The 24,410-nt window shown below is 44.7% G+C and overlaps 11 protein-coding genes across 11 annotated transcripts; 3 read left to right on the top strand and 8 right to left on the bottom strand. All coding sequences in view use genetic code 12, as the record gives it.

Annotated features, from left to right (window-relative positions):
* Positions 1–23: 23 nt before the first annotated feature.
* On the bottom strand, positions 24–1,610 carry AIP2 (D-lactate dehydrogenase; the record flags this gene model as incomplete). The annotated part of the gene is made up of 1 exon (XM_025485826.1): positions 24–1,610. The coding sequence occupies one exon, from the start codon at positions 1,608–1,610 to the stop codon at positions 24–26; it is 1,587 nt and encodes a 528-aa protein (XP_025341291.1).
* Positions 1,611–2,152: 542 nt separating this feature from the next.
* On the bottom strand, positions 2,153–2,659 carry CXQ85_002137 (YigZ family protein; the record flags this gene model as incomplete). The annotated part of the gene is made up of 1 exon (XM_025485825.1): positions 2,153–2,659. The coding sequence occupies one exon, from the start codon at positions 2,657–2,659 to the stop codon at positions 2,153–2,155; it is 507 nt and encodes a 168-aa protein (XP_025341290.1).
* Positions 2,660–2,804: 145 nt separating this feature from the next.
* Positions 2,805–3,203, top strand: CXQ85_002136 (mitochondrial 54S ribosomal protein uL14m; the record flags this gene model as incomplete). Its single annotated transcript, XM_025485824.1, has 1 exon — positions 2,805–3,203. One exon carries the CDS (start codon positions 2,805–2,807, stop codon positions 3,201–3,203), a length of 399 nt encoding a protein of 132 aa, XP_025341289.1.
* A 560-nt stretch (positions 3,204–3,763) lies between these two features.
* CXQ85_002135 (putative carboxylic ester hydrolase) lies at positions 3,764–9,499 on the top strand (the record flags this gene model as incomplete). Its single annotated transcript, XM_025485823.1, has 3 exons — positions 3,764–5,932; positions 6,122–6,959; positions 7,335–9,499. 3 exons carry the CDS (start codon positions 3,764–3,766, stop codon positions 9,497–9,499), a joined length of 5,172 nt encoding a protein of 1,723 aa, XP_025341288.1.
* Positions 9,500–9,519: 20 nt separating this feature from the next.
* CXQ85_002134 (protein-arginine N-methyltransferase) lies at positions 9,520–10,140 on the bottom strand (the record flags this gene model as incomplete). The annotated part of the gene is made up of 1 exon (XM_025485822.1): positions 9,520–10,140. The coding sequence occupies one exon, from the start codon at positions 10,138–10,140 to the stop codon at positions 9,520–9,522; it is 621 nt and encodes a 206-aa protein (XP_025341287.1).
* A 142-nt stretch (positions 10,141–10,282) lies between these two features.
* AMO1 (Amo1p) lies at positions 10,283–12,412 on the bottom strand (the record flags this gene model as incomplete). Its single annotated transcript, XM_025485821.1, has 1 exon — positions 10,283–12,412. The coding sequence occupies one exon, from the start codon at positions 12,410–12,412 to the stop codon at positions 10,283–10,285; it is 2,130 nt and encodes a 709-aa protein (XP_025341286.1).
* A 366-nt stretch (positions 12,413–12,778) lies between these two features.
* Positions 12,779–13,564, bottom strand: CXQ85_002132 (uncharacterized protein; the record flags this gene model as incomplete). Its single annotated transcript, XM_025485820.1, has 1 exon — positions 12,779–13,564. The coding sequence occupies one exon, from the start codon at positions 13,562–13,564 to the stop codon at positions 12,779–12,781; it is 786 nt and encodes a 261-aa protein (XP_025341285.1).
* A 1,166-nt stretch (positions 13,565–14,730) lies between these two features.
* On the bottom strand, positions 14,731–17,223 carry EFT2 (elongation factor 2; the record flags this gene model as incomplete). Its single annotated transcript, XM_025485819.1, has 1 exon — positions 14,731–17,223. One exon carries the CDS (start codon positions 17,221–17,223, stop codon positions 14,731–14,733), a length of 2,493 nt encoding a protein of 830 aa, XP_025341284.1.
* A 1,657-nt stretch (positions 17,224–18,880) lies between these two features.
* On the top strand, positions 18,881–19,543 carry ADE8 (phosphoribosylglycinamide formyltransferase; the record flags this gene model as incomplete). The annotated part of the gene is made up of 1 exon (XM_025485818.1): positions 18,881–19,543. The coding sequence occupies one exon, from the start codon at positions 18,881–18,883 to the stop codon at positions 19,541–19,543; it is 663 nt and encodes a 220-aa protein (XP_025341283.1).
* Positions 19,544–19,626: 83 nt separating this feature from the next.
* On the bottom strand, positions 19,627–20,727 carry IDH2 (isocitrate dehydrogenase (NAD(+)); the record flags this gene model as incomplete). Its single annotated transcript, XM_025485817.1, has 1 exon — positions 19,627–20,727. One exon carries the CDS (start codon positions 20,725–20,727, stop codon positions 19,627–19,629), a length of 1,101 nt encoding a protein of 366 aa, XP_025341282.1.
* An 874-nt stretch (positions 20,728–21,601) lies between these two features.
* On the bottom strand, positions 21,602–24,277 carry CXQ85_002128 (S-(hydroxymethyl)glutathione dehydrogenase; the record flags this gene model as incomplete). Its single annotated transcript, XM_025485816.1, has 2 exons — positions 21,602–22,720; positions 23,267–24,277. 2 exons carry the CDS (start codon positions 24,275–24,277, stop codon positions 21,602–21,604), a joined length of 2,130 nt encoding a protein of 709 aa, XP_025341281.1.
* Between the last annotated feature and the right edge of the window lie 133 nt (positions 24,278–24,410).

Here is a 24,410-nt window from a genome sequence, read left to right as displayed (position 1 = left end):
TAAGGCTATTTGAGAAGCTCTATTTAGATATATTTATATGGATTGAGAATACCATTAGGATCATAATGGTTCTTCACATCCTTGATCATCTTGATCTCGATGTCATTCTTGGAGTACCCAATGTAGTTCTTTTTCTGGAAACCAAGACCATGCTCAGCAGAAATGGAGCCCTTATTTTCCTTAATCCACTCGTAAACGAATGGTTCCAACTGTTGTTCAATGTCCTTTCTGTATTCACGCACGCAGACGTTCAAATGAAGGTTACCATCACCCAAATGTCCGTATCCGATGGCTTCAACCACAGGCTTGGATTCATCGTTAAAGTCCACCAAGTCAGCGGCAGCCAATCTCTCAGAAGCGTCGTCAACCAAGGCATACAAGTTGGCCAAAGGAATGGAAACATCGTACTTGTAGACACCACCAGCATGGGCAGAGGCCTCTGGAATAGACTCTCTCCACGTCCATAAGTTACGAAGCTGGGTCTCATCTTGGGCGATGATACCATCGTCGACGAGACCATCCTCCATAGCATTTCCCAAGAAGGTTTCAAGTTTTTCCATGTCATGGTCTCTGTTTGAGCCACTGGTTTCAATCAAGACATAGAAGGGGTACTCGCCCGACTCGATTGGGTGGTCGGCCTTTAAGTAACGAGCAGTCAAAAGCTGAGACTTGGAATCCATGAATTCGAAAGCAGAAAGAATCTCAGAAAGCTCCTTACGGGCACCAACAAAGACTTTCTGAACGGCTTCATATGAAGAGACAGCCAAGAAGGCAACATTGGTAGCGGTGGGTCTAGAAGGACACAAGATCGAAACACCAGTGATGATTCCCAAAGTACCTTCAGAACCAATAAATAATTGCTTCAAGTCGTAACCTGTGTTATCCTTTCTCAAAGCATCCATGGAGTTGTAAATAGTTCCATCAGGCAAGACAGCTTCTAAACCGAGGACAGAGCCATGCAAAGAACCGTATCTCAACAATCTGAGACCGCCAGCGTTTGTTGCAACCACACCACCGACATGACAAGAACCCTTAGCACCCAAATCGAGAGGGAAGATGTATCCGTTTTCGGCCAAAAAATTGTCAGCGTTCTCCAAGATCAAACCAGCATCGCATTTCAAGATACCACTGACATCATCGAAGGATCTCACTTTGCTCATGTTAGCGAGGGAAATGATGATCTCATCAAACACAGGGTTTGAGCCACCCACCAAACCGGTGTTACCTCCCTGAGGAACAACAGCAAGCTTCTGCTCGTTACAGTATTTCAAGATTTCGGAAACCTGCTCTGTCGTTTTGGGCTTCAAGACCAATTTGGATTGGCCCTTGTACTTTCTCATCCAGTCCTCATTGAAGAAGTCAAGATCCTCTGTACCAGTGACAACGTAGTTATCATTTTCCAAAACCAGACGGAAAAAGCTGACATCCTTTTCCTCCAAATTTTTATAACGTGGATCTCTCTGGACCTTATCTTTGTACGTCTCAGCGGTGAAGGGCACAGTCTTGGATGCTGCGTAGAAACGAGTGCTAATGACGGAAGCGACAGGCCGAAGCAGAGCACATCTCAGCAATGAGGCACGTCTGGCAAGCACCAAACTTCTCCTGAACATTTTTTGATAAGTCAGATAGACCTTGGAGAGATATGAAAATTTACAGGGCTCTTTGTATGTTAAATACAGTATCGGGTAAACTATATCCTGTATGAATATACCGCTTCAGCGGCTTAACGGTACGCTTCGACCCATACAGTGTGGTTAATGAGATGAAGCATAGATGAACGAAAAGAGTATGTCAAAGAAAAGAAAACGAAGATAAATTGCACTTTCAACTAACGTTAAGCAATTGACCAAAAATATTGCATTGCCAGTAAAATCGGTGCTCAATCTGTTCATGAACAGAATGTCGCTTACTTTTGCGCATTCTGACTACTTAGAGCGCTTGGCCTCGCTTAAGTAAATGCTTGAGCAGCTAAATCCACGAAACCTTTCTACGATTTGTTTCACGATTCACAATCGAAATAATCTTTTAAAGAAAAGTTCCCTTTGCAATTGATTATGGTGATTATTACTTTCTTTTTGGGGCCTTCCCTCTCAATAGAGTCTCTGTTAGTCACATACTCTATCAGTTTAACATATTTTCCAACTGGCTAGGTCTAATTTGAGCCTTTTATATCCTCTTCCGCCTTTCTTAAGCTGTCAAAGCTGGTGTTTGTGATATGGCGAAACCGCAGAGGTCCAAGAGGAGATCCTCCGTACCATCTTGTTACAATGATTAACTTATTGATGATATTATGTTGAACAAGGTGCTCCAAAAGCTTGGACCCTGCTCCTTTCTCCCCATTGTCATTGAAACCCTGTTGTACGTTTTTGTATTGTTGGTCGTCGATACCCTTCTTTACCTTGGCTGGACTTTTCAGGTCTTCTTTCAAGTCCCCGGTTCTCCAGGCAATTATGTGTGGATGGCTTGCGCTTTTTGTAAGCTTTCGATGTTGCTGTAGGAATTGCTGGAGAATGCTGGGTATTTCATCTGGATGGCTCAAAGGGACATGGCGTGCCTGAAATTTTGACTTTCTGTCTATAACAATTCTAGATTCGTACCAATCAGTGATTGTACCAAGTCTCCTTAAACTTGTTCTAAAATATTGACCAGTGGCTCTCATTGCCGTTGGTTCTCTAGCAAACCTGGCGTCATGGCTCTTTTTTATATATCGTCTGGTGATCTTAGTGATCTGATGAGGTTCGCACGCCTATGCACAAAAGTTGTGTGAAAATCTCACGATACAATAATTGTCCCATACATAGAGAATGATCTATTTGAAGTCACTCTTGAATGTCATCGACAACTCCGGCGCTCAGGTCGTCGAGTGTATCAAGGTCCTTCGTCATGGTCCTAGAAATTTCGGCAAGGTGGGTGACCTAATCACTGTCGTGGTGAAGGAAGCCAGACCTCTTTCATCTGCCATCACCGGCCAGAGTTCCAACAACAGAGTCAAGAGAAGAGATATCTGCCGAGCAGTTATTGTCAGGACGAAAGCACCTTTCAGAAGACCAGACGGCTCCGTGGTTCGTTTTGATGACAACGCTTGTGTGTTGGTGAACCAGAACGGTGAACCTTTAGGGTCCAGAATCTCCTCTGTTGTCGCCAAAGAGTTGAAGGACTTGCAATATAATAAGATAGCGACGCTAGCACCAAAGACATTCTGAGCCAGGTGGTTCCGTTCATGTAAATATTTAATGTCATAAAGGATAAGAGTATGTCACAGTGTAGAGAAGTTAGATATGAAATAATTAGGAACAAAGAAAGGAAGGAATGAATGAAAAAAAAAATAAAAAAAATGAAAAAGAGAAAGGAGAGAAGAACTTCCGAGTTTGTTTCAGAAATCATAGCCAACTATTCAGTTGTGGACCTTGGTACCATCAAGAGACGAAAACTCTACGACTTTACCTAGTTCAGGCTACTGATGGAGTCAGAGCAGTCCACAAGAGCGTGTGTTTCATCAGAGGCTACCCACAAAAAATACCAAACTAAATAAAGTCAGGAAATTTCCCTTGACTAAAAAAACCAATTTTTTTATCCCTCTTTACATCAGTAACTGAATATTCACGTCTCCCTAATGGCCCTCTTCGTCTCATCGAGACCCAGAAACTATCGCGCTTTGGGGACAGGCCAGCGTACATTTGTGCACGCCTTTTTTTGGAATAAATTTTTCTAGATTCACCGAGTGATACCCACGACCTTGACATACTAGAATAGTCTCGATAGCATGGCTGAAGTTGTAAATGGCGTCAACCAACTCTCGGTTGACGAAAAGGTAAAGCCCCAGCCTCAGGTTAACAAGAAGGACAAGAAGAAGGATAAGCAGCCTCCTAAGTCCTTGGTTTTGGACCCTCCACCAGAGTTTTTGGATTACAGATTGAAAATTTTCGATGAGATCAAGGCCAAGAAAGATGCTGAATTTGCTGCTCGTGAAAGAGTGCCAATCAAGATTACATTGAAGGACGGTACCGAGAAGGAAGGTACCGCTTTTGAGACCAGTCCGTTCACTATCGCTAACGGTATTGGTAAGTCTTTCCTTGAAAGACAGATCATTTCCAAGGTCAACGGTGAGCTCTGGGATTTGGAAAGACCTTTTGAGGGAGATGCCCAGCTTGAGTTCTTGGATTTCGAACATCCTGAGGGTAAGATGGTCTTCTGGCATTCGTCTGCCCACGTCTTGGGTGAAGCTTGTGAGAACCACTACGGCTGTCATTTGTCTTACGGTCCACCAACTGAAGATGGTTTCTTCTACGACATGTCTATCAACAGCGGTGAAGGCGTTGTTTCCCAAGAAGACTTTGGTAACATCGAAAAGGTTTCTACCAAGGTTATCAAGGAAAAGCAGAAGTTCGTCAGACTAGAAATGACCAAGGAGGAATTGTTGAAGATGTTCGCCTACAACAAGTACAAGGTGAAGTTTATCAGCGACAAGGTGCCAGATGGAACCTCCACTACCGTCTACAGATGTGGTCCTTTGATCGATTTGTGTAGAGGTCCTCATATTTTGCATACTGGTAAGATCAAGGCTTTCAAGGTTTTGAAAAACTCTTCTTCTTACTTTTTGGGTGACGCTGCCAACGACTCTTTGCAGAGAGTTTACGGTATCTCTTTCCCAGACAAGAAGTTGATGGATGAGCACTTGAAATTCTTGAAGGAAGCCAGCGAGAGAGACCACAGAAAGATTGGTAAAGAACAGGAATTGTTTTACTTCAATGAAGTCTCTCCCGGTTCTGCTTTCTGGTTACCTCACGGTACTAGAATCTACAACACCCTTGTCGACATGTTGAGAAACGAATACAGACAGAGAGGTTACGAGGAAGTCATCACTCCAAACATGTACAACACCAAATTGTGGGAGATCTCTGGTCACTGGGGTAACTACAAAGAGAACATGTTCTCATTCGACGTTGAGAAGGAAACCTTCGGTTTGAAGCCAATGAACTGTCCTGGTCACTGTGTTATCTTTAAGAGCCGAGAGAGATCTTACAGAGAATTGCCATGGCGTGTTGCTGACTTCGGTGTCATCCACAGAAATGAATTCTCTGGTGCTCTTTCTGGTTTGACCAGAGTCCGTCGTTTCCAACAGGATGACGCTCATATCTTCTGTCAGCAAGACCAGATTGAGCAAGAAATTGCTGGTGTTTTCGACTTCTTGCAGAAGATTTACGGTATTTTCGGTTTTGAGTTCAAGATGGAGTTGTCCACTAGACCAGAAAAATATGTTGGTGAATTGGAGACTTGGAACGCTGCCGAGAAGAACTTGGAGAATGCATTGAACAAGTTCATGGGTGAGGGCAACTGGGAATTGAACCCTGCTGATGGTGCTTTCTACGGTCCTAAGATCGATATCAAGATCAGTGACGCATTGAGAAGATGGTTCCAGTGTGCCACTATTCAGTTGGATTTCCAGATGCCTCAACGTTTCGATTTGGAGTACAAGGCTGACTCCAACGACAAGGAGAAGACCACTGCTAGACCAGTCATGATTCACAGAGCTATTTTGGGATCTGTGGAGAGAATGACTGCCATTTTGACTGAGCATTTCAAGGGTAGATGGCCATTCTGGTTGTCTCCAAGACAAGTTTTGGTTGTGCCAGTTGGTGTCAAGTACTTCGACTATGCCGAATCTTTGAAGGAGAAGTTGGTGAAGCAGCATGGTTTCTACGCAGATGTCGACCTCTCTGGTAACACCTTGCAGAAGAAGGTTAGAAGCGGACAGTTGTTGAAGTACAACTTCATCTTCATTGTTGGTGAACAAGAGCAGGCTGAGGAGAGTGTTAACGTTAGAAACAGAGACATTCAAGAAGAGCAGGGTAAGAACGCTACGGTGAAGTTCGACGAGGTTGTCAAGCAATTGCTCAGATTGAAGGAGGAGCACAGAGCTGACAACAAATTGGTTTGATTTGCAGCTTGGTAGATAAAATAAACAAATTAACGAATCCGTTTAATAACTGTGGGAAAAAAATTATTCTATTTTTTTTTTATTTTTTAAGTTTAGCGAGGGCTCTGAAATGAGGCCCTATAGCTTTAAAGCAATGGCATGTTACCTGGCGTGTATGCAGAAATGGCAAGGTTCCACTACTAGATCGATCAGTTCTGGACACCAACGACACCATACCCTATAAGATCTATCATAATGGATAACTCAAACAACAATAATGAACAAACCGACAATGTGCAACAGACAATTAACCGCTTAGACTACTCCAACCCTTTGGTTGCCCACGAATTGCCCAAGGCGATCAAGTTCTGGGAAGCTGACCATGTTCTACAACCGAAGGAACGTCAAGAGATGGCTAAACTTCTCAATCAGCTCAATGGTGTTTCAGTTAGTGTTGCTATAGCCATGGGAATTGGCCTGACTATGATTCCGACTATTCAAGATCGGCTGATAAGAAGAAGAGCTGGCAAGATCAGCAACTTACCGCACCATATGCCAATGAGGCCACCCTTGATCAAGTCTCCGTTCTTTTCAATTGCTTTAGGAGTGTTCACGTTCCAAGCGTCCATGTACTTCAACTTGTACATGCAATTCAAACTAACGAGCAATCGTTTTGCCAAACGTGTAGAGACGGAAGGTGGTAATGAGAGCCATACGAGAATGCTTCACGCCTTGCAAGCTATTCCCCCTTACCAGGCCTTCTTCTGGGGACAGTACTACGACTTGACCAGCAGAGATCCTTCCTTCATCATGAAAGATCCACGTACATTGACGGAGGAAGACATCCATAAGCCCTACTACCACCCAAGCCGTCCAATTACAGCACCTGGGACACCTAGTCAGCCTGAGCAAAAGGATACCTCGGAATGGCAGCATATAAGGGACATCAACTTCCCAAATGCCGCCACTACGCAAGATAAAGATCAGTCTACCCTGGATGAAGGTTCGTTCCCAGGCCTTACTGATACACCAAAGAGTGAAAGTTCCAAGCCTAAGAGCAGATGGGATGAAATAAGAGAGGGCAAGTGAGTGAAGAAGTTAGCTTAGTCTACTACTCATTTCAATGCATATTAAAAACAAAGCACCAAAGCTATAAAATCAAAGTAGAACGCAATTGGCCAAGAAGTCTCAGAATCGGACCATCAACCAAACAAGTAGCAATGCTCGATTGCTTTTTTTTTTTATTTTTTGTGCTCTATCTATACTATCAGGCTTTTGACAGGGTGAGCGGCTGCGCGGTGCGTCCGATAAGTTTTCGCAATGATATAGCAATCAACGCATAAGTTCATGTTCGTACTGGAAGAGCATTGAGTGATGAGTTTCCCCCGAGCTCTGATCGCCATTCTTCGTCCAACAGTTCGACTCCATTTTATTCGTTTCAATTCAAAGAAGACTGACCCTAGACCTCGATGGTTCTTCTGCTCTGATGCACCATTGACAAAACCAGCATGGTTTGAATATAAACAAGAGAAAGAACCTACCAAATTTCTTCCCTTCTCGGAGGTCGACGAAAAGAACTTGGAGAAAGCGTACCTGAGAAATGAAAAGACGGTTGAGGTGAAAGAGGATCGTCTATTCGAGGTAGACTTGAAGACGATGGTCCTTTCACCAGTGTACTGGGAAGGGCCTACGTATGAGGTCAGACGAGGTATATGGTTTGACCACGATGGAACACCACTTCTGTCACACTTGGCTAAGAGCATTGAGGATTCGTATTGTCTACGTCGCCCGTATGAGCACGTAAAGCCTGATGACAGTGTCGCTCCTACTCAGAAACAATCCAAAGATATCATCGCGAGATTTAACAAGGAGATCAAAGAGCTCCATAAAGATATCGAGAAAGAGACCATCGACTTTTCTGAAGAAAGGGATATCGTTGACTTGGGAGATGGAAATGCTGTGATCTACTTTGATGGCAATCAAGCTGCAATGTTTCCTTCGGAAATCAACCCCGTCCAGTTGGGTATTCTCAGAAAATTGGGCCCTAAATCGGGCACTTTGTTGGGAGTGACTCCAATCCAGAGAGGCTACTCCGAGGATCTCAATGCCACTATTATGGATAGTATAAAGAATGCTCCTGTCCCTTCTTTGACTGATATTTTCCTGTCAGAATTGTCCAGTTTGTTTTCTCCGCAGAAGCAGCACGAGAAAGTGTTAACGAACAACGCCAAGGAAGCTGACAAAGATGAAATGCTTCAAACGGTCATGGAATCGGATTTTCAAGAGCTCAAGGTCAACAAATCTAATGATCGAGACGTTGACCATCTTGTTCTTTGCGTTCATGGAATCGGCCAGATCTTAGGATACAAGTACGAGTCGGTCAACTTCACCCACAGTATCAATGTCATGAGATCAACTATGAGAGAAGTTTTTCAGAACGATGAAAAATACAAGAAACTTGCATATGGAGACTCGTATGATTCCAAGAACGAGGAGCATTCATCGAATAATAGGATTCAGACTCTTCCTATTACGTGGAGGCACAAGGTTAACTTTCATCCAAGGAAAAGAATCGACGATCTTGGGAATACCGGTGATGAGCGTCTTCCTAGCTTGTCTGACATTAATGTGGATGGTGTTAGGCCTTTGAGGAACATCGTTGGCGACGTGATCTTGGATGTTTTGTTATACTACGAGCCCAAATTTATGAATCAGATTTTGAAGATTGTTTCTGAAGAGCTTAACAGAGTTTACAAGTTGTACATGGAGAGACATCCCGAATTCGACGGAAAGGTTCATATTTTGGGTCACTCTTTGGGTTCAGCTATTGCTTTTGACATATTGGCAATGCAGACAGATGACAATCACGACCTCAAGCTCGATTTTGATGTTGAAAACCTTTTCTGTATCGGATCCCCCGTTGGAGCTTTCAAATTGCTTCAGAGACGCAACATAAAGTCTAGATCAAACGTATCCGAGGGGTACGATCCGCTGAAACCTGATCTTAAGTTTGTGTCACCCAAATGTCAAAATTTGTATAATATTTTCCATCCCTGTGATCCTGTAGGATATCGGATGGAACCCCTTATAAAGCCATCTTTCTCAAAAATGAAACCTGAGGAGGTCCCTTTCGCCTTGAAGGGATTCAACACTCAAGTTAAGAGTTTGACGAGTTTCGGAGATGAAGTCCAGCAAAAAATCTTTTCAAACTGGTTTGGATCGAAGAAAGATGGTAAGAACATTAAAATGGTTGAGACTAAAGCATCCGAGGAGAATGCTTTGGGTGATATCATCACAACCTTGGCCAGCCCACTATCAAGCGGCCAAAGTGAGGACCCCTCTGAAGAAGTCAAGGATTCTTATCTTTCAGACGCGGACATTAATGTCTTGACTGAGTTAAACCGGTCAGGCAGAGTGGACTATTCGTTACCAACAGGTGTCTTCAGTATTGCCCTAATATCGGCCATCAGTGCCCACGTTTCATACTTTGAAGACCAGGATACAGCTGGATTTGTCATGAAGGAGATTCTTTGCTCATCGCAAGATTCAGTTGAATCTAAGAAAGTTAAAGTTTATAAATAGAGTCATGTCTATAGTATTATCTATTCCATTAAAAGATCATCAATACTCTGCTCTGCATCATGTTTGATCAATTCAAGCATACCCTCAGGCAAGATAGGTTCTTGATCTGAGTTAACAACATACCTAAAGGGCATCTCCGTTGACTCATACTGACTGAACTTGATCTCAGGGTAATCAATGAACTTGATGTTCTCAAACTTCTTTTGCTTTTCAATAATAAGCTGTGTAACCCTGATAGCAGTATCAGTAGTCATTTGCAAAGCACCTAGTCTCCGGCCGCTGAAGCCATACTTCTCTCTTAGTATACCTGTTCTGTCGATCCTGGGATGAGAGCCCAAGATACCGCCAAACACGAAGTACTCGAACGTTGACTTGTCCTCCGGAACCAAATCTGTTTCGGCTGCTGGGTCAAGCAAACAAACTTTGGAGCTATCCATGCCACCATCGATGGTAACACATTCCTGGGTTGTCCATTGCAATCCCAAGTCTAAGAGACGTTGGGGTATGTCCTTCTCTGTAGTGTTCTCAGGCAAGGATGTCAATACGAGATTCTCAGGGCCAACTTCACGAAGAATTTGGGAGTACTCAAGAATGACCCATTCTGAGAAGCCTTCCTCCATATGCTCGATGACATACTTCATGGTTGATGTTCTTGTAGTATGGTACTCTGAATAGTTCGCGATGAGCGATGGGGCATATGTAACACTACTAGATAAGATAAGGCAACGCTATTAATTATGAACTTAACTATTTTTTTCCTTCCTGAAACACTATCTTATGTGATTACTTACCGCAACAAGAGCCAGAGGTCTTTGTGAAGGCCAATTGGGATGTCTTGTCGACGTCAAATGTGCAATCGTCTGTGCCTTTCTCGCCTGCCTTGACTTCCTTGGTAGTCCTGGCATAGGATGGCTTTACGTCGAGACAAGGGTTTTCAGTGAAAAAGTGTCTTGGGCGCAACATAAGATCAAAAATCTCGGTTGGCATAACCGGGAAATCTTCTGGCGCAGGGAAATGAGTGATACCAAAAGTGTGGAAGAAGAGGATATCGGTGTTCTCGACGTTATCCTTCCCATCACCAATCCATTCTCTCATACCTCTAGATCCGTCTCCAGACCATTGGGCAACATGATCGCCTGATGGATAAAGACGTCCGTAACCGAAACCCTCATCCTTGTATGGAATAACCTGTGTAGCCCAAGCTGCCCATGGTGCTCTCTTTTTCACCAAAGAGCCATCCTTAGCCAAAAGTGGAGGCGTGAATGTCGAAACCAACTTGTAAGACGAAGGCTTGCCAGAATATTTGTTGATCTTCGATGGGTTGAAAATGTCCCATGTTCTGGCGGTAGATGGTTGAGTGAGTGAGTCGCCAACAGTCTTGAAGGTGGATTTATCGGCACAGAAGGCGTTACCATAAGCATTTTCTGGTGAGCCAGTTGCACCAGGGCCAGAAACAGAGTCAGAGGTAGCAGCCGAGTTGTTATCACCATCAATACGAGGATCCAATCTTAAGGAAAACAAGTGCTGGTGATTATGGGCATTGACTTGAGGGTAAACAACAGTTCCCCATGGTCCTGGACTTTCATCTTCGCCACAAACAAAAGTGTTGAGAATACCAGTCAACCTGATCTCAAGTTTGATCGTTCCGTCTTGTCTAAGAATCCAGTACAAGCAGTATTCGTAGTTAGCAGCAGTAAAGATCTGAGAGATAATCAAACGCTTACCTCTGGTGACGACAGTAGTCTGGAAGTCATCTCTGAAGTCAGAGTGTTTGAATAAGATTCCATCGTCCTCCTCGTGAATGCAAACAGCGTTCTTGATAGTCAAAGGCTCACCCTCTTTGTCAGTAAAATGAGCATCCAAATAATGGATAACACCCTTACAATCACAACCAAGGGAAAGAGGGTTTGTACAGTTACCAGCACCGTACTCGCCAATATCCAAGGCATGCTTTCTTTGGTGAGGGAAATCCGGGCAGCCGTAAGGAACAATCATTTCAGACAAGGAAATTCTGTGGAAGAGTGGTCTTAAATTACCACGGTCGTTGTAGTTCATGTCAGAAAGAACAATACCTTCTCTGTAGTTGAAACCAATGTGGAAGTTGAAGTTGGACCAGTTCATGACATTGCCTTCCATAGCAAAGGACACGCCCTCAGGCTGGGTAATATTAATTGGCTTAGCATCATCTCTGAAACCCGATGGGTTCTCTTTAGTACCAAACTTTTCAGAAATGTGCTTTGGGTGGAAAGAAGAATGCTTATGCTTAGAAACCTTTCTTCTTCTTCCAGGAATGTCAATATAAACCACCTTTCCCTCGCTCATATCGACAATTGGACAGAAATCCAAGGGATGGGAGTAGTGAGAGTCATCTTCATCAGATCTCCAGTACATTAATGCCTGTTGAAGTCTCTTAGCAGAACCCCATCTCTCGTCGTAACCGATAGTCCATGCATCACAATACACGTTTTTCATATCCTCCTTTGGAATACCCAGAATCACACATTGCTCGATAACACGAGGATCGTTTCTCACAATATCCTCGGTGTTCTGAAGATCTTGTGGAGTCAAAATTGGCTGAACACCAGAAGTAGCCTTGGACTCCACCACCTCCAAAGAGGGTAAATCAACGACACCTTCATGAACCCCAATATGGTCATTCTCGGTAACAACAAAGTACACCAATCTTGGAGGCTTTGGTCCACCTTTCTCTTTCCAATCATAGTAAGCCCTTTTAATTGGCTCCCTGAGAGTAACCGTATTGAAGACCAATGACTTACCTTTGTAATGGCTGCGAACTACCTGCGAGGCAGCCTTGATCTCCTGTGTGGTAAGTGGATCCAATGGATGTGGAGGGGCCACTGGGGGTTGAACGCTAGCGGTAGCGTGCAAAGAAAGTTGCTGTAATCTCTCCATGGTGAGTTTTCGAGTAGTTTTGCAATATTAATTACAGGCATCCCCACATATTTATGCTATAATGGGGAGGGTGGGAATGCCGCATTTGGTATCCTGTTCCGATAAGGCTGCGCACTAAATGTTCTTATCAGGCAACGGAATCCTTGATAAAGGCCCACCGGCCTGGAAAAAGTAGCGAATAAAAGATAAAGGTTTTCTAACATCTGGCGCTCGGAAGGCTATTTCTTACTAAAGGTATGGTCTTGTTATCAAAAGAGTTAATCAACAAATGTGACTTAGATAAGCGAGTTGATTGTAATCATTTTTGTCTATACCATGCATGCTATATATAATGTATATCGTAAAACCATAGTAGGTACCTGCCACCTATGAAGACAACTTGGTGCGTAACGTGTAATAAACAACAGCACATTTGCAGAAAGGAAATAATACAATGACCCAAAGCAAGATGATCCACATAGAATCGTCGATGACCCTTTCATACAAGCGTAATTGCTCGTGAAGAAGACTGTTGAGAGCGCTTCCCTCCGCATCTCCACGAGTGAAAGCACCTTCAAGTAAGAAATCGGCCATGAAACCTGTGAGGAAATTAAACTGCTTGGGTACGCCGTTAACCACCATGTTGTTCAAGCTTTGGTGATGTTGGATAAGCATGGTAGCTTTGTATAAGTACACCATCAAGACATCCAGCGCGAGAGCCCAGAAAACTGCTGCGGCTGCTAACAAACTGGTGCCGTAAAACCAGCAGAAGTTCGTCCATACGTGCACTCCATTGGAAATCAGTTGTGTGGGGTGATTTAAATACTGAATTAATGTGGAGGTGGTTTTTGCCAAGGAGAAGGTGAGGATAGCCCAGTAAACGTGGTCTGTGGCAAGCACAAAACCATTGTACTCGCATATCGTATACGAAAACGAAAGGATCCAATTACTGGGCCAAACTGCGACGTATGCGAGGAGGGTGAGTCCAAAGCCTCCGAGAAAGCTCATATTGAACCGCTTTTTAATCGTGCGATGCATGGTGGGCTTGTGGGAGTCCTTCTCACCCATTTCAGTCCTTTTGCTTTCAATGAGTTCGTCTAACTTGACAATACCTCGTTCTGTGAAAGGGCCAGCCATATAGTACGTAGTAAGGCCTATGACGACAAGTGCCATGGTCAATACACTGCTCCGCACCGCAGAGGTTATGATTTTGGATTCCACTTCTTCGATTGGTGTTAGGATGAAATCGATTTTCGGGATGGGTATTAGATAGCCATGAGGTAAAAATGCACAAGTTATGAAGTAGGCGGCTGAAGCGGCGATGACTGAATGGAAAATGTGTTTAACCTCAGCATGTTTGAGATGGAGGCTATTATAAGCATGTAAAGTAACTAGGCACGGTGCCCCGGCAGCAAGGAGTAGCAAGCCGTGAATTCCTCCCAAGTCTAAATACATGGTCGAAATATGAAAGATGGAAAAGCTGACTTTTGGTTAAACAAAAAAAACTGAGCGGCGTCGTTACTTATATACGACGCTCGCGGTTAAAGGTTACGGGCCTTGCAGTTGTAAAGTGAGCAAGCGTTTGCAAACGAGGCACTCGGCGAAATATAACGTTCACAAAAGTCAAATGGGCGGGATCACTAAACCAAAAAAACAAATACAAAAAGGTACGAGGGGAGAGAGCGAAATTCCCCGTATTTAAGCCGCTGCTTTCTACTCGGCTCTTTGTTCGCCGTCGAGAGAATTAACCCCCATTATTACTAATGAGGGCTGCAAGTGTACTTGCTTTATTTCTCGCTTCATGCGCGAGATCCAACTTCCGGTGCTTCCGCTGAGCTTCTACGTGGAACGCACCCCGGGCCTGGGTGGTTCTGTGCAGCCAGGGATTTCAGGAGGGAGCAATTGAAGAAAAGTGCCTTCTGTTTCATGATGGTACCTTGTTTCACCAGGGTGCCTAGAAGGGTCAAAATGGTTAAAGTTATCGGGGAACTCGGGCGCCCAGGAGCTCTTTCCTGCTCTGTAAGCAAGAGTGTCTGGTGGAAAAATGGGTACTGTATGCATATAATTTAGATGGCATCTTGGCTTTGTGTGGGCAGCCGCATTAGTAGTCAAATCACCGTCATTTTGCACCGATTTGAGACAGAAAAAAAAAAAAAAAAAGGGTTTATGGGTGGAAAAATAGCGCGCCGGCTCTTCGCTGTACCGACACTTAACCAGACCCGATGACCAAAGTGGCCCGATGACTCCCTACAAATCAAGAAAAACAATAGAGCAACGATGTTTATATTATTATGAACAATAATTCGAGCGTATGTGTACCGCAAAAGAAGCTGGTTAGCTTACAACTTGTCGTAGTACTCCTCGTAACCTGGAACCTCAGGCTTAAGACCAGACTTAGTTCTCTTCGTCTGGACGATAGCACCAGGCTTAGAAGATGGGTCGGTTGGGTCACCGTTCAAGACAGCCCAGTGATCGAAGATCAACTGTGGGAAGGCCTGACCACCGGTAGCCTGTCTCAAGTCAGTGGAGAAACCGAAGGACTCGTTAACTGGCAAGTAAGCCTTGATGGTGAACAATGGAGTACCTGGTCTTTGCTCCTCAGAGACAACCTGACCTCTCTTCTTGTTCAAAACAGAGTAGATACCACCAATGGCGTTCTCAGGACACTGGATCTCAACCAAGAAGACTGGCTCCTGGATGGCTGGCTCAGCCAACAACATGGAAGCGTAAGTAGCTCTTCTCATGGTTGGGATGATCTGACCACCACCTCTGTGGATAGCATCAGCGTGCAAGGTAACATCCAAGATGTTAACTCTGACGGATCTAACGTTCTCACCGAAGATAGGACCCTCCTTAGTAGCCCACTGGAAGGCAGCAACAACGGAGTCCTTGATTTCGTTCAAGTACTGGACGGCCTTAGTCTGGTCAACAACCAAGTTAGGACCGTTACCGTCAGGACCGAAACACCAAATCTTTCTGGCATCAGCGACATCCCAACCGTGGTTGTCAGCCAAGATTCTAGCTCTGGCCTTGAAGTCATCTCTTGGGTTGATGACACCGTTCTCAATGTCCAAAGAGGTCTCCTCGTCAATTGGCTGAGCCTTGACGTAGATTCTGTTATGCTTGTTTGGAGACTTAGACAAAGCAACCATGGAGGACTCGGCCTGGACAGTCTCTCTGTAAGAAACGACTGGGTCGTTGATCTTCAATGGAATACCAGCGTGATCGTTCTGCAAATCGTTCAAGCAAATTTCCAAGTGCAACTCACCGGTAGCGGCAACAATGTGCTCACCGGACTCGTTAATGGAAGTCATAACACATGGGTCAGACTTGGACAATCTCTTCAAACCTTCGACCAACTTAGGCAAGTCGTTAGCGTTCTTGACCTCAACGGCAACCTGGACAACAGGGGAGACAGAGAACTTCATGACCTTCATGTTGTGAGCGGTCTCAGAGGTGGTAAGAGTACCAGACTTCAACAAGAACTGGTCAATACCAACCAAACCAACAATGTTACCAGCTGGACAGTCATCGATCTGCTCGACCTTACCACCCATCATCAAAACGGTTCTCTGGATAGCCTTGATGAACAAGTCATCCTTCTTACCGACCTCGTAGTTTGGACCCTGGATTCTGATCTTCTGACCAGACTTGACGGTACCAGCGAAAACACGGCCGAAAGCGTAGAATCTACCCTTATCGGAGGTTGGCACCATCTTGGAGATGTAGACCATCAAGGAACCGTTAGGGTCACAGTTTCTGATAGCCTGGCAGTGCTCATCGTCAGATGGACCCTCGTACAAGGTCTCAGCTCTGTAAGCCTGGGCAGTGACTGGAGATGGCAAGTTGATGACAATCATCTCCAACATAGCGTCAGCAGCTGGCAAGAACTTCTTCATGACACACTTCAACAAAGCCTTACCCTCCAAGTCCTTCTCGTCACCCTTCAAGTTGATCTCCAACTTCTCCAACAAGGTTGGGATCTCGTCCTTCTTGAAGTTCATGATAGAAGAGAACAATCTAAAGATTGGGTCCAAGACGAACATGTTGAAGGCTCTCTCCAACTGCTTTCCGTCAGCGTCCTTGTCCTTGTTGGTCCACTTCTTGGTCTTTGGGTTGAAGAAAGAGTCACCCCACAATCTCTCCATCATCTTCAGTCTGTCGACACCGAACTTCTTGGAGTATCTGTTAGCGAACTGTCTAACAGTGAAAGCCCAACCGTGCAAACCGGAACCGAAAGCAACGGTACCCTTCTCTGGGGCAACCTGGACATCACCAAGGGTCTTGTCAGAGTAAGTAGAGATGATGACGTTAACAGACTCAACAGTTCTGGAGAAAGACTGGTAAAGGTCCTCCTTGGTGGTCTGCAACTCCAACAAAGCTCTGTCAACCTTGTTAATGATGACAACAGGGGTAATTCTTTCAGACAAAGCCTGTCTCAACACAGTCTCAGTCTGGACACAGACACCCTCAACACAGTCAACGACGACCAAAGCACCGTCAGTGACTCTCAAAGCAGCGGTAACCTCAGAAGAGAAGTCAACGTGACCTGGGGAGTCGATCAAGTTAATCAAGAAAGAGTTACCCTCAGTCTTCTGCTTGATCTCCTTACAGTCCTCGTCAGAGAGGGAAGCGTACAAAGAGATAGCGGTAGACTTAATGGTAATACCTCTCTCCTGCTCATCCTTTCTGGTGTCCATGAATCTGGCGTCACCAGCCTTGGCGGCAGAAATAATACCAGCCCTCTGGACCAAAGCGTCACTCAAAGTGGATTTACCGTGATCGACGTGGGCAATGACGGAAATGTTACGCACATTGGTAACCTTGTCCATCAAGCCACGGATTTGGTCAATAGTGAAAGCAACTGGTTTGTTAGTAAAAGTCACCCAATTGATGGTAAATGATGCTTGGTGATGTAGGTAAAGATAAGTGTCCAGATAGCACAGTCTCCGCTGGCCTTCCAACCACCACAGTACCACAATATCATCACCAAAATCATTATTCCATCACAATTAACCAATTCTCCTGTTAAACATACCCATATTGAACTTGTTGTTAGTGTAAACTTGATAACCAGAAAGGAAGAAGAAGGGAAAACTTCTTTTTTCAATCCAGAGGGTGTTCGCACGAGGCCCATCTGAGAGAAAAAATTTTTCTCTCAGTAAAGCTCAAGCCATGCGCGTAAACGTCAGTCTCGAAAAAAGTTACCCGGCAGCTTGACTACAGCGCCTAGGGATCAGGAGGCTCATTGCCAGAGTATGCGCATTGAAGGGTTCCCATAGGTTAAGAGCACAAGCGTGGGGTACCTTACACTAGCAAAAATGAGAGGTGAAATTGAAGGTTGGAAGGAGCTACCATTCACTTAACCAGGAATTGTTCGAACAAGTAATGTAAGAAAACAAAAAAAAATAAGTCACCCTACTACAATTGACATTGTGGTCCATTGTAAGTCTGGAGATTCTCTTGAGGGGAGAAGCGCCACCCAGTTTTTTGGGGTACGCCAATTTCAGATGAGGAGACTTCTGGCAGTGGCAAATGGTGTGGGTTAACTATGGGCAAGTACAATTGCTGTCTAGACATGGATAGAGTAATCTTTTTTTTTTTTTTTTTTTTTTTTTTTATCTTTGCATTACGCTTTTCGCAGCCATTGTGGAATGTTAGTGATCAAAAATGTACAAAGGTGGTGGGGTCAATTGGGGTGTAAAGGAGGAGCTTTATCGTAATTGTAATCTTGGTGGTTGTAATTTACTATAGTGTTTTTGTTTGTGAAGGGTATGGCAGTGGGGTGCTTGGCAATGGCTGGATGGTGTATGCTCTTGACTACTGGAACTCCGAGAAGTGGGCGGCCCTACTATGTAATTGAAGGTGGAGGGCAACGCCATGAAGCAGATGGGATTTTGTTTTACCAGCGATGATTGCTCAAATGAGGACCGGTTATTGGTAAGAGATGTAGACTCCTGTTTACCTAGTAGTTGGAGCTCGGTGTGTTTCTTGATAGAAGTGCCTCTACTTTCTAGGTACCTCTAATCGAAGAGAGAGAACGAGAGACGAGAGGAATATATTAGCAACATATACTATTGGCAGTCGGTTATAGCATATGCTGCCTTTAACGTTTCAGAAAAGTTGTGCCATTTTTTCCGGTTTTTTTTTTTTTATTCTCTAATCTTTTCTTTTAGTGAAAATAAGCGGCAGTTAGTTTTAGTAGGGCTGAATTTTTCAGACTATTTCACAATTAACAAAAGTTATCGCGCATTGACATAATTTTGCAATTTAACGTATTATCAATAAAAAATCAATTTAACATTGTCAATTAAAATCTTGTAAGCAGAACAAGTAGAATATCACGAAAAAGTTTCTTGTTGATAGATATCACCGTATAAACCTTTCAGAATGGTGATTTATTCATCGAAACTCATCCCTCCCTACATATAGTGCACGACAGAGTCAAAGAAGCGACTTCAATAGTCGTCTTTATCTTCAAAGCTAGCCATGCCTGACATTACAGTCCTCATTTCGGGCTCTGGTTCTAATTTACAAGCTCTTATAGACGCTCAAGCTAATGGAGTCTTGAAAGGAACAATCACCCAGGTCATTTCTTCCAGTGAAACCGCCTATGGGTTGGAAAGAGCTCAAAAAGCCGGCATCGCTCACAAGACACACACATTGAAGAGCTACTACAAGGGTACTACCAAGGAGGAGAAGGAAGAGAGACAGAAGAGACGTGAGAAGTTTAATAAGGATTTGGCTAGCCTTCTAATCCATGGCAACACGGAGAATCAACCTGATCCTTCTTACAAGAAGCCTGATCTAATTGTATGCGCTGGTTGGATGCTTATTTTGTCTCCATCCGTGTTGCATCCTCTTGAAGAGGCCAAGATTTCCATCATTAACTTGCACCCTGCTTTGCCTGGTGCTTTTGATGGTACCCACGCCATTGACAGGGCTTGGAAGGCAGGTCAGGATGGAGAGATTACGGTAGGTGGTGTAATGATACATAAGGTTATCGCAGAGGTGGACCGTGGTGAACCAATCTTGGTCAAGCAGCTTGAGTTAAAGAAGGAAGAGACGTTGGAACAGTATGAGGACAGGGTCCATGCCACCGAGCACATAGCCATCGTCGAGGGCACCAATATTGCCATTGAGGGATTGTAAAAGAAGTTCATAAGAGATATTACATGTAGCAAGTCGAATAGATATGTCAATGTCTAGCAGTTTAGAGAGTGTACTAATATAACTTACAAGTTCTTGATGACCTCCTCAGTGAAATGCTGAGTAGTAGCAGAACCCTTCAAGTCACCGGTTCTGTTCTCTGGGCCAGAAGCGATGGTCTTCAAGACAGCCTTCTCAATCTTGTCAGCATCCTCGAACAAAGACATGTGTCTCAACATCATACAAGAGGACAACAACAATGCAGTTGGGTTAGCCAAGCCCTTGCCAGCAATATCAGGGGCAGAACCGTGGACAGCCTCGAAGATAGAGACCTTGTTACCCATGTTACCGGATGGGGTCAAACCCAAACCACCGATCAAACCGGAAGCCAAGTCGGACATAATGTCACCGTACAAGTTAGGCATGACCATGACAACGTTCTTGTAGTCAGCAGGGTCCTGAGCCAACTTCAAGGAGGTGTTGTCCAACAATTCGTAGTCCAAAGAGATGTCTGGGTACTCCTTGCCAACTTCCTTAGCGGTCTCGACGAACAAACCGTCAGACAACTTCATGATGGAAGCCTTGTGGACAACCAAAACGTGAGGCTTGTTGATGCTCTTGGCGTACTCAAAAGCGTATCTGATGACCTTCTCAGAAGCTGGCTTGGTGATCAACTTGATGGACTGAACAACACCTGGAACAATGGTGTGCTCAATACCAGAGTACTCACCCTCAGTGTTTTCTCTGATCAAAACAGTGTCAACGTTCTCGTATGGGGTGTCGTAACCAACAATAGACTTACATGGTCTGACGTTAGCGAACAAGTTGAAGGTTCTTCTCAAGGTCAAGTTCATGGAAGTGTGGCCCTTTCCGACAGGAGTAGCCAATGGACCCTTCAAAGCGACCAAGTTTCTGTTGACAGAGTCAACAGCAGCCTGTGGCAAAGTGGTCTTACCGTCAATCAAAAGAGGAGTGACATCAACTGGCTCCCACTCGATTGGAATCTTAGCAGCAGCGTAGATGTCCTTAACGGCCTGGGAGATCTCAACACCGATACCATCACCCTCAATCAAGGTGACAGTGTACTTACCGTTGTCCTTTTTCTGACCAGTGAACTGGCCGGCAATGTATGATCTCGCAAACCTTGGGGCTGGGGCTGCGGTGAGCTTGGCTAATTGTCTAAACATGGCTATGAAGAAGAAGTCGTGGACCTTGAGATTTCGAGCACTAAAGTGTTTCTGTCTTTTTGCATGTACACCGAAAAATTTCGCATCCAATCAAATCGACTCCTGAGTTTCGGACCCGAGACAGCGGTTTGAGCTTCCAAAGACGCGGAAGAACCCTAATAAAGAGGGGGTTGTTTGGCCGGAAGCTTTTTATGCTTATTTTCAACCATCTAGATTTTATAGACCCAACAAACCTTGATATTCTACGTGCCCTGAAGACCAAGTGCTTCGGGATGAGTCGGGGTTGTGTATAAAGAAATATGTACGCGGAAAAATTTTGTTACGGAAAAACGACCTCGGAGTTGGTGATTTATTATACCAGCCTTGGACATGTCTTGATGAGTCGAAATTCAGAATTGACATTACAGCGCTCTGAAAACACCTTATTGAATGATATATCTCAATTACTTATGTAGTCAGCTTTTCATTGATTCTCTTTGACTAGAGTACACTTGCCTGCCCGTTTCTTATCAGTGTACCCACGGTTAAGTAAGACAGTGCAGCCCTCTCACAGTTCAACCATGTGCTCAATGACTTCACCAACTGATCTCTGCTTGCTTCTATCTCTTTTGAAGTGCTTTATACTTTCATCGTAGACTGCTTGGATAACCTTAGCTGCTTTGTAAATCCATATTTCGGACTTCTCGCGTCAAACCAGATCCACAGAGATCGACTTTCCTACATCATACAAGTATAATATCCCGCCATACCTTTTTATGTACTATTGCTCAGCTTCAGCTCTCTTAGAGCGCCTCTCGTCTGTTTCTGAGCTTCCGATTTTACCTGTAAGCAAAGTCCTTTGCAATGCTAGACACTAGAGCCTGGCCCGTGCAGTTCACAATTCAATGACAGCACGAATACAGTCACCCTTGTGCATGTCGTCGAAGGCAGTGTTGATCTTGTCCAACTTGTGTCTGTGAGTGATAAAGTCATCGACCTTCAACTTACCTTCCAAGTAGTCGTCAACGATGCCTGGCAATTGAGTTCTGCCCTTGACACCACCGAATGCAGCACCCTTCCAGACTCTACCGGTAACCAATTGGAATGGTCTGGTGGCAATCTCTTTACCGGCAGCGGCAACACCAATAATGACAGAGGTACCCCAACCCTTGTGGCAGGCTTCCAAAGCATCTCTCATGACATTGACGTTACCAGTACAGTCGAATGTGTAGTCGCAGCCACCGTCAGTCATCTCAATGAGCTTTTGAACAATGGTAGTGCCTTCTGGCAACTTGGCAGAGTTGACAAAGTCGGTAGCACCGAATTTTTCAGCCCACTCGGCCTTCTTGTCGTTGATATCAACCACAATAATTTTGTTAGCCTTTCTCTCCTTGGCACCCTGGACCACGGACAAACCGACACATCCACCACCGAAAACAGCGACGTTGTCGCCTTCCTGGACATCAGCAGTGATGGTGGCAGCACCGTAACCGGTAGTGATACCACATCCCAAGAGACAGGTCTTGTCGAAGCCAGCGGTCTTGTTGACAGCGACGATAGAAACGTCAGCGACAACAGTGTACTGGGCAAAAGTAGAGCATCCCATAAAGTGCAAAAGATCCTTACCCTTACAGTGGAATCTCAGGGTTCCGTCTGGCATAACACCCTTACCTTGAGTTTCTCTCACAGAGCCACACAAGTTGGTCTTACCGCTCTTGCAGAACTTACACTTTCTACACTCGGCAGTGTACAAAGCGACAACGTGGTCACCGACCTTGACGTTCTCAACACCCTCACCAACAGATTCAACCACACCAGCACCCTCATGTCCCAAAATAACTGGGAAAGCACCCTCCGGATCAACACCAGAAAGAGTGTAGGCGTCAGTGTGACAAACACCAGTGTTGTACACCTTGAATCTGACTTCATGGGCCTTTGGTGGGTCAACGGTGATTTCCTCAATGGAAAGAGGCTTGCCAGCTTCCCAGGCAACAGCGGCTTGACAGGTAATTGGCTATGTTGTTAGTACAATAAATCAGTAATAAGAGTTTCGCAGCCAAAATGGCTTATGCCGCTATTTTCCATTTGGGCCCAGATTCGTGTCTTTGCGTTCAGAAAAGGGATCTGATGGCCACCAGGGTGAGTGCTCACGAATTAGGCAATCAGGGCAACAATGCTTGCAGGGGAAAAGGTATGCATTTTAGCATCGGTTTTTCTTTACAAGACATACTTTTCCAACGGTGGATTCAGACATGCTTAGATACGACTGATGTGAAGATGGATCGATCGGGTTTTCTTCAGATGGTTTCCGCTGCTTATATATACCGACCTGCTCGATGGAAGCAGCAACCGAAACGGGATGCCCATTCCGTTTGCCAGGGCACGCCCCTCCACCCCCCTCAGTTAGTGTGGGCTCGATAAGTGAGAGACGACTCAGAGATAGTGGGACTTTTTAACTACTTTGGGACAAGATTTGACAAATGATTTTTTTTTTCTGTATTTTTGTTTTGGACCAACTGTAAGTCGGTTTACCTGAGTGCTGATTCGCTTCTTACAAGACAGCACCGAAACCGAAGGTGATCTTGATGGAACGGATGTAGTATTCCTCGAAGTTACCTCTAACTCGGTCTTCTTCACCAACAGGGATTCCAGTCCACTTGACGACCATCGTGGTTTCTCCAGCACCTTGCTTCAACAGAATGTCGAGCTGTGCGTAGTGGCCCAGCTTCCATTCTTCGAGTCTCCAGAGTTGGGTGATGTGCTCATTGGGAACGAGTTTGGTGAATTTACCCGAGATCGAGCCGCCAAATAACTTGAACTCAGAACCTTCCTTAGGTGGGAAAGCATCCAAGATAGGTGCCGATCTAGTCCAAGCTCCGATTCTCTCTCTGTCTAAAAGGGTAATGTAGAGCTGCTCAGCAGTGGTGTTGAAGGTAGGCTCGAGATGTAGCGTCGAGGTGTTGTAACGAGGGACACCATCGGCGATAGGCTTTGGAGTACTTGAAGATGGCGTGCTGCTGGCAGACTTAGCTGGTGCAGCCTTCTCAGCTGACTTGGAAGAACCCTGGCTTTGGTTTTCTCTAGTGTAGGATGAAGTGACCTTGTCACTTTCAAGCTGAATGTCTTTACTGTTGGTGGAGATCAAGTCAGGACCAAACTTCAGCAATTTCTGTCTAAGCTGAGGCAAGAGCTCCTTCTTGGCCAAAAGCCTCATCTTCTCCAGATCAGCATCTTCGTTGTAGATACTGACATCGAATTGTATCTCGTCTTCTTCGGTATCGTAAGCCAACTCTGGAACAGTAATTGAACCCTTGAAAGTCTTCTCAGGATCAACCACGGAAACACCAACAATATTCATAATGATTCTCAAGTCGAAAAGTGAAATCACTTTGCCCTTTCTCTGACAGACTTCGACATCGCCTTCCAACGATGAGACAGAGTCCACAGTGACGTAGGTTCCATCGTCGCTCGACGCCTTAGTACCAACGAGGTGTTCGTTGAAGTACTGCTTAGACCAGTCAATGCAGTTCTTATCGACCCAGTGCCAGTTGTTAGGATTATTCACGACCATTCTTGTGCAATGTTGAATGAAAGTTTCACTACTCGAGAGTACTTATCTTATGTGGTGCGCACTTTTCTAGAACAATCCAACGTTGCGAACTACCTAGTGGACTGGTTCACCTACAACATCACTTAAGTCATGA

Source organism: Candidozyma haemuli (assembly GCF_002926055.2).
Source record: "Candidozyma haemuli strain B11899 chromosome Unknown C_2014730914, whole genome shotgun sequence".
Classification (NCBI taxonomy): domain Eukaryota; kingdom Fungi; phylum Ascomycota; class Pichiomycetes; order Serinales; family Metschnikowiaceae; genus Candidozyma; species Candidozyma haemuli.
Note: the sequence above shows the minus strand (reverse complement) of the source record. Positions and strands in the feature narration are given on the sequence as shown.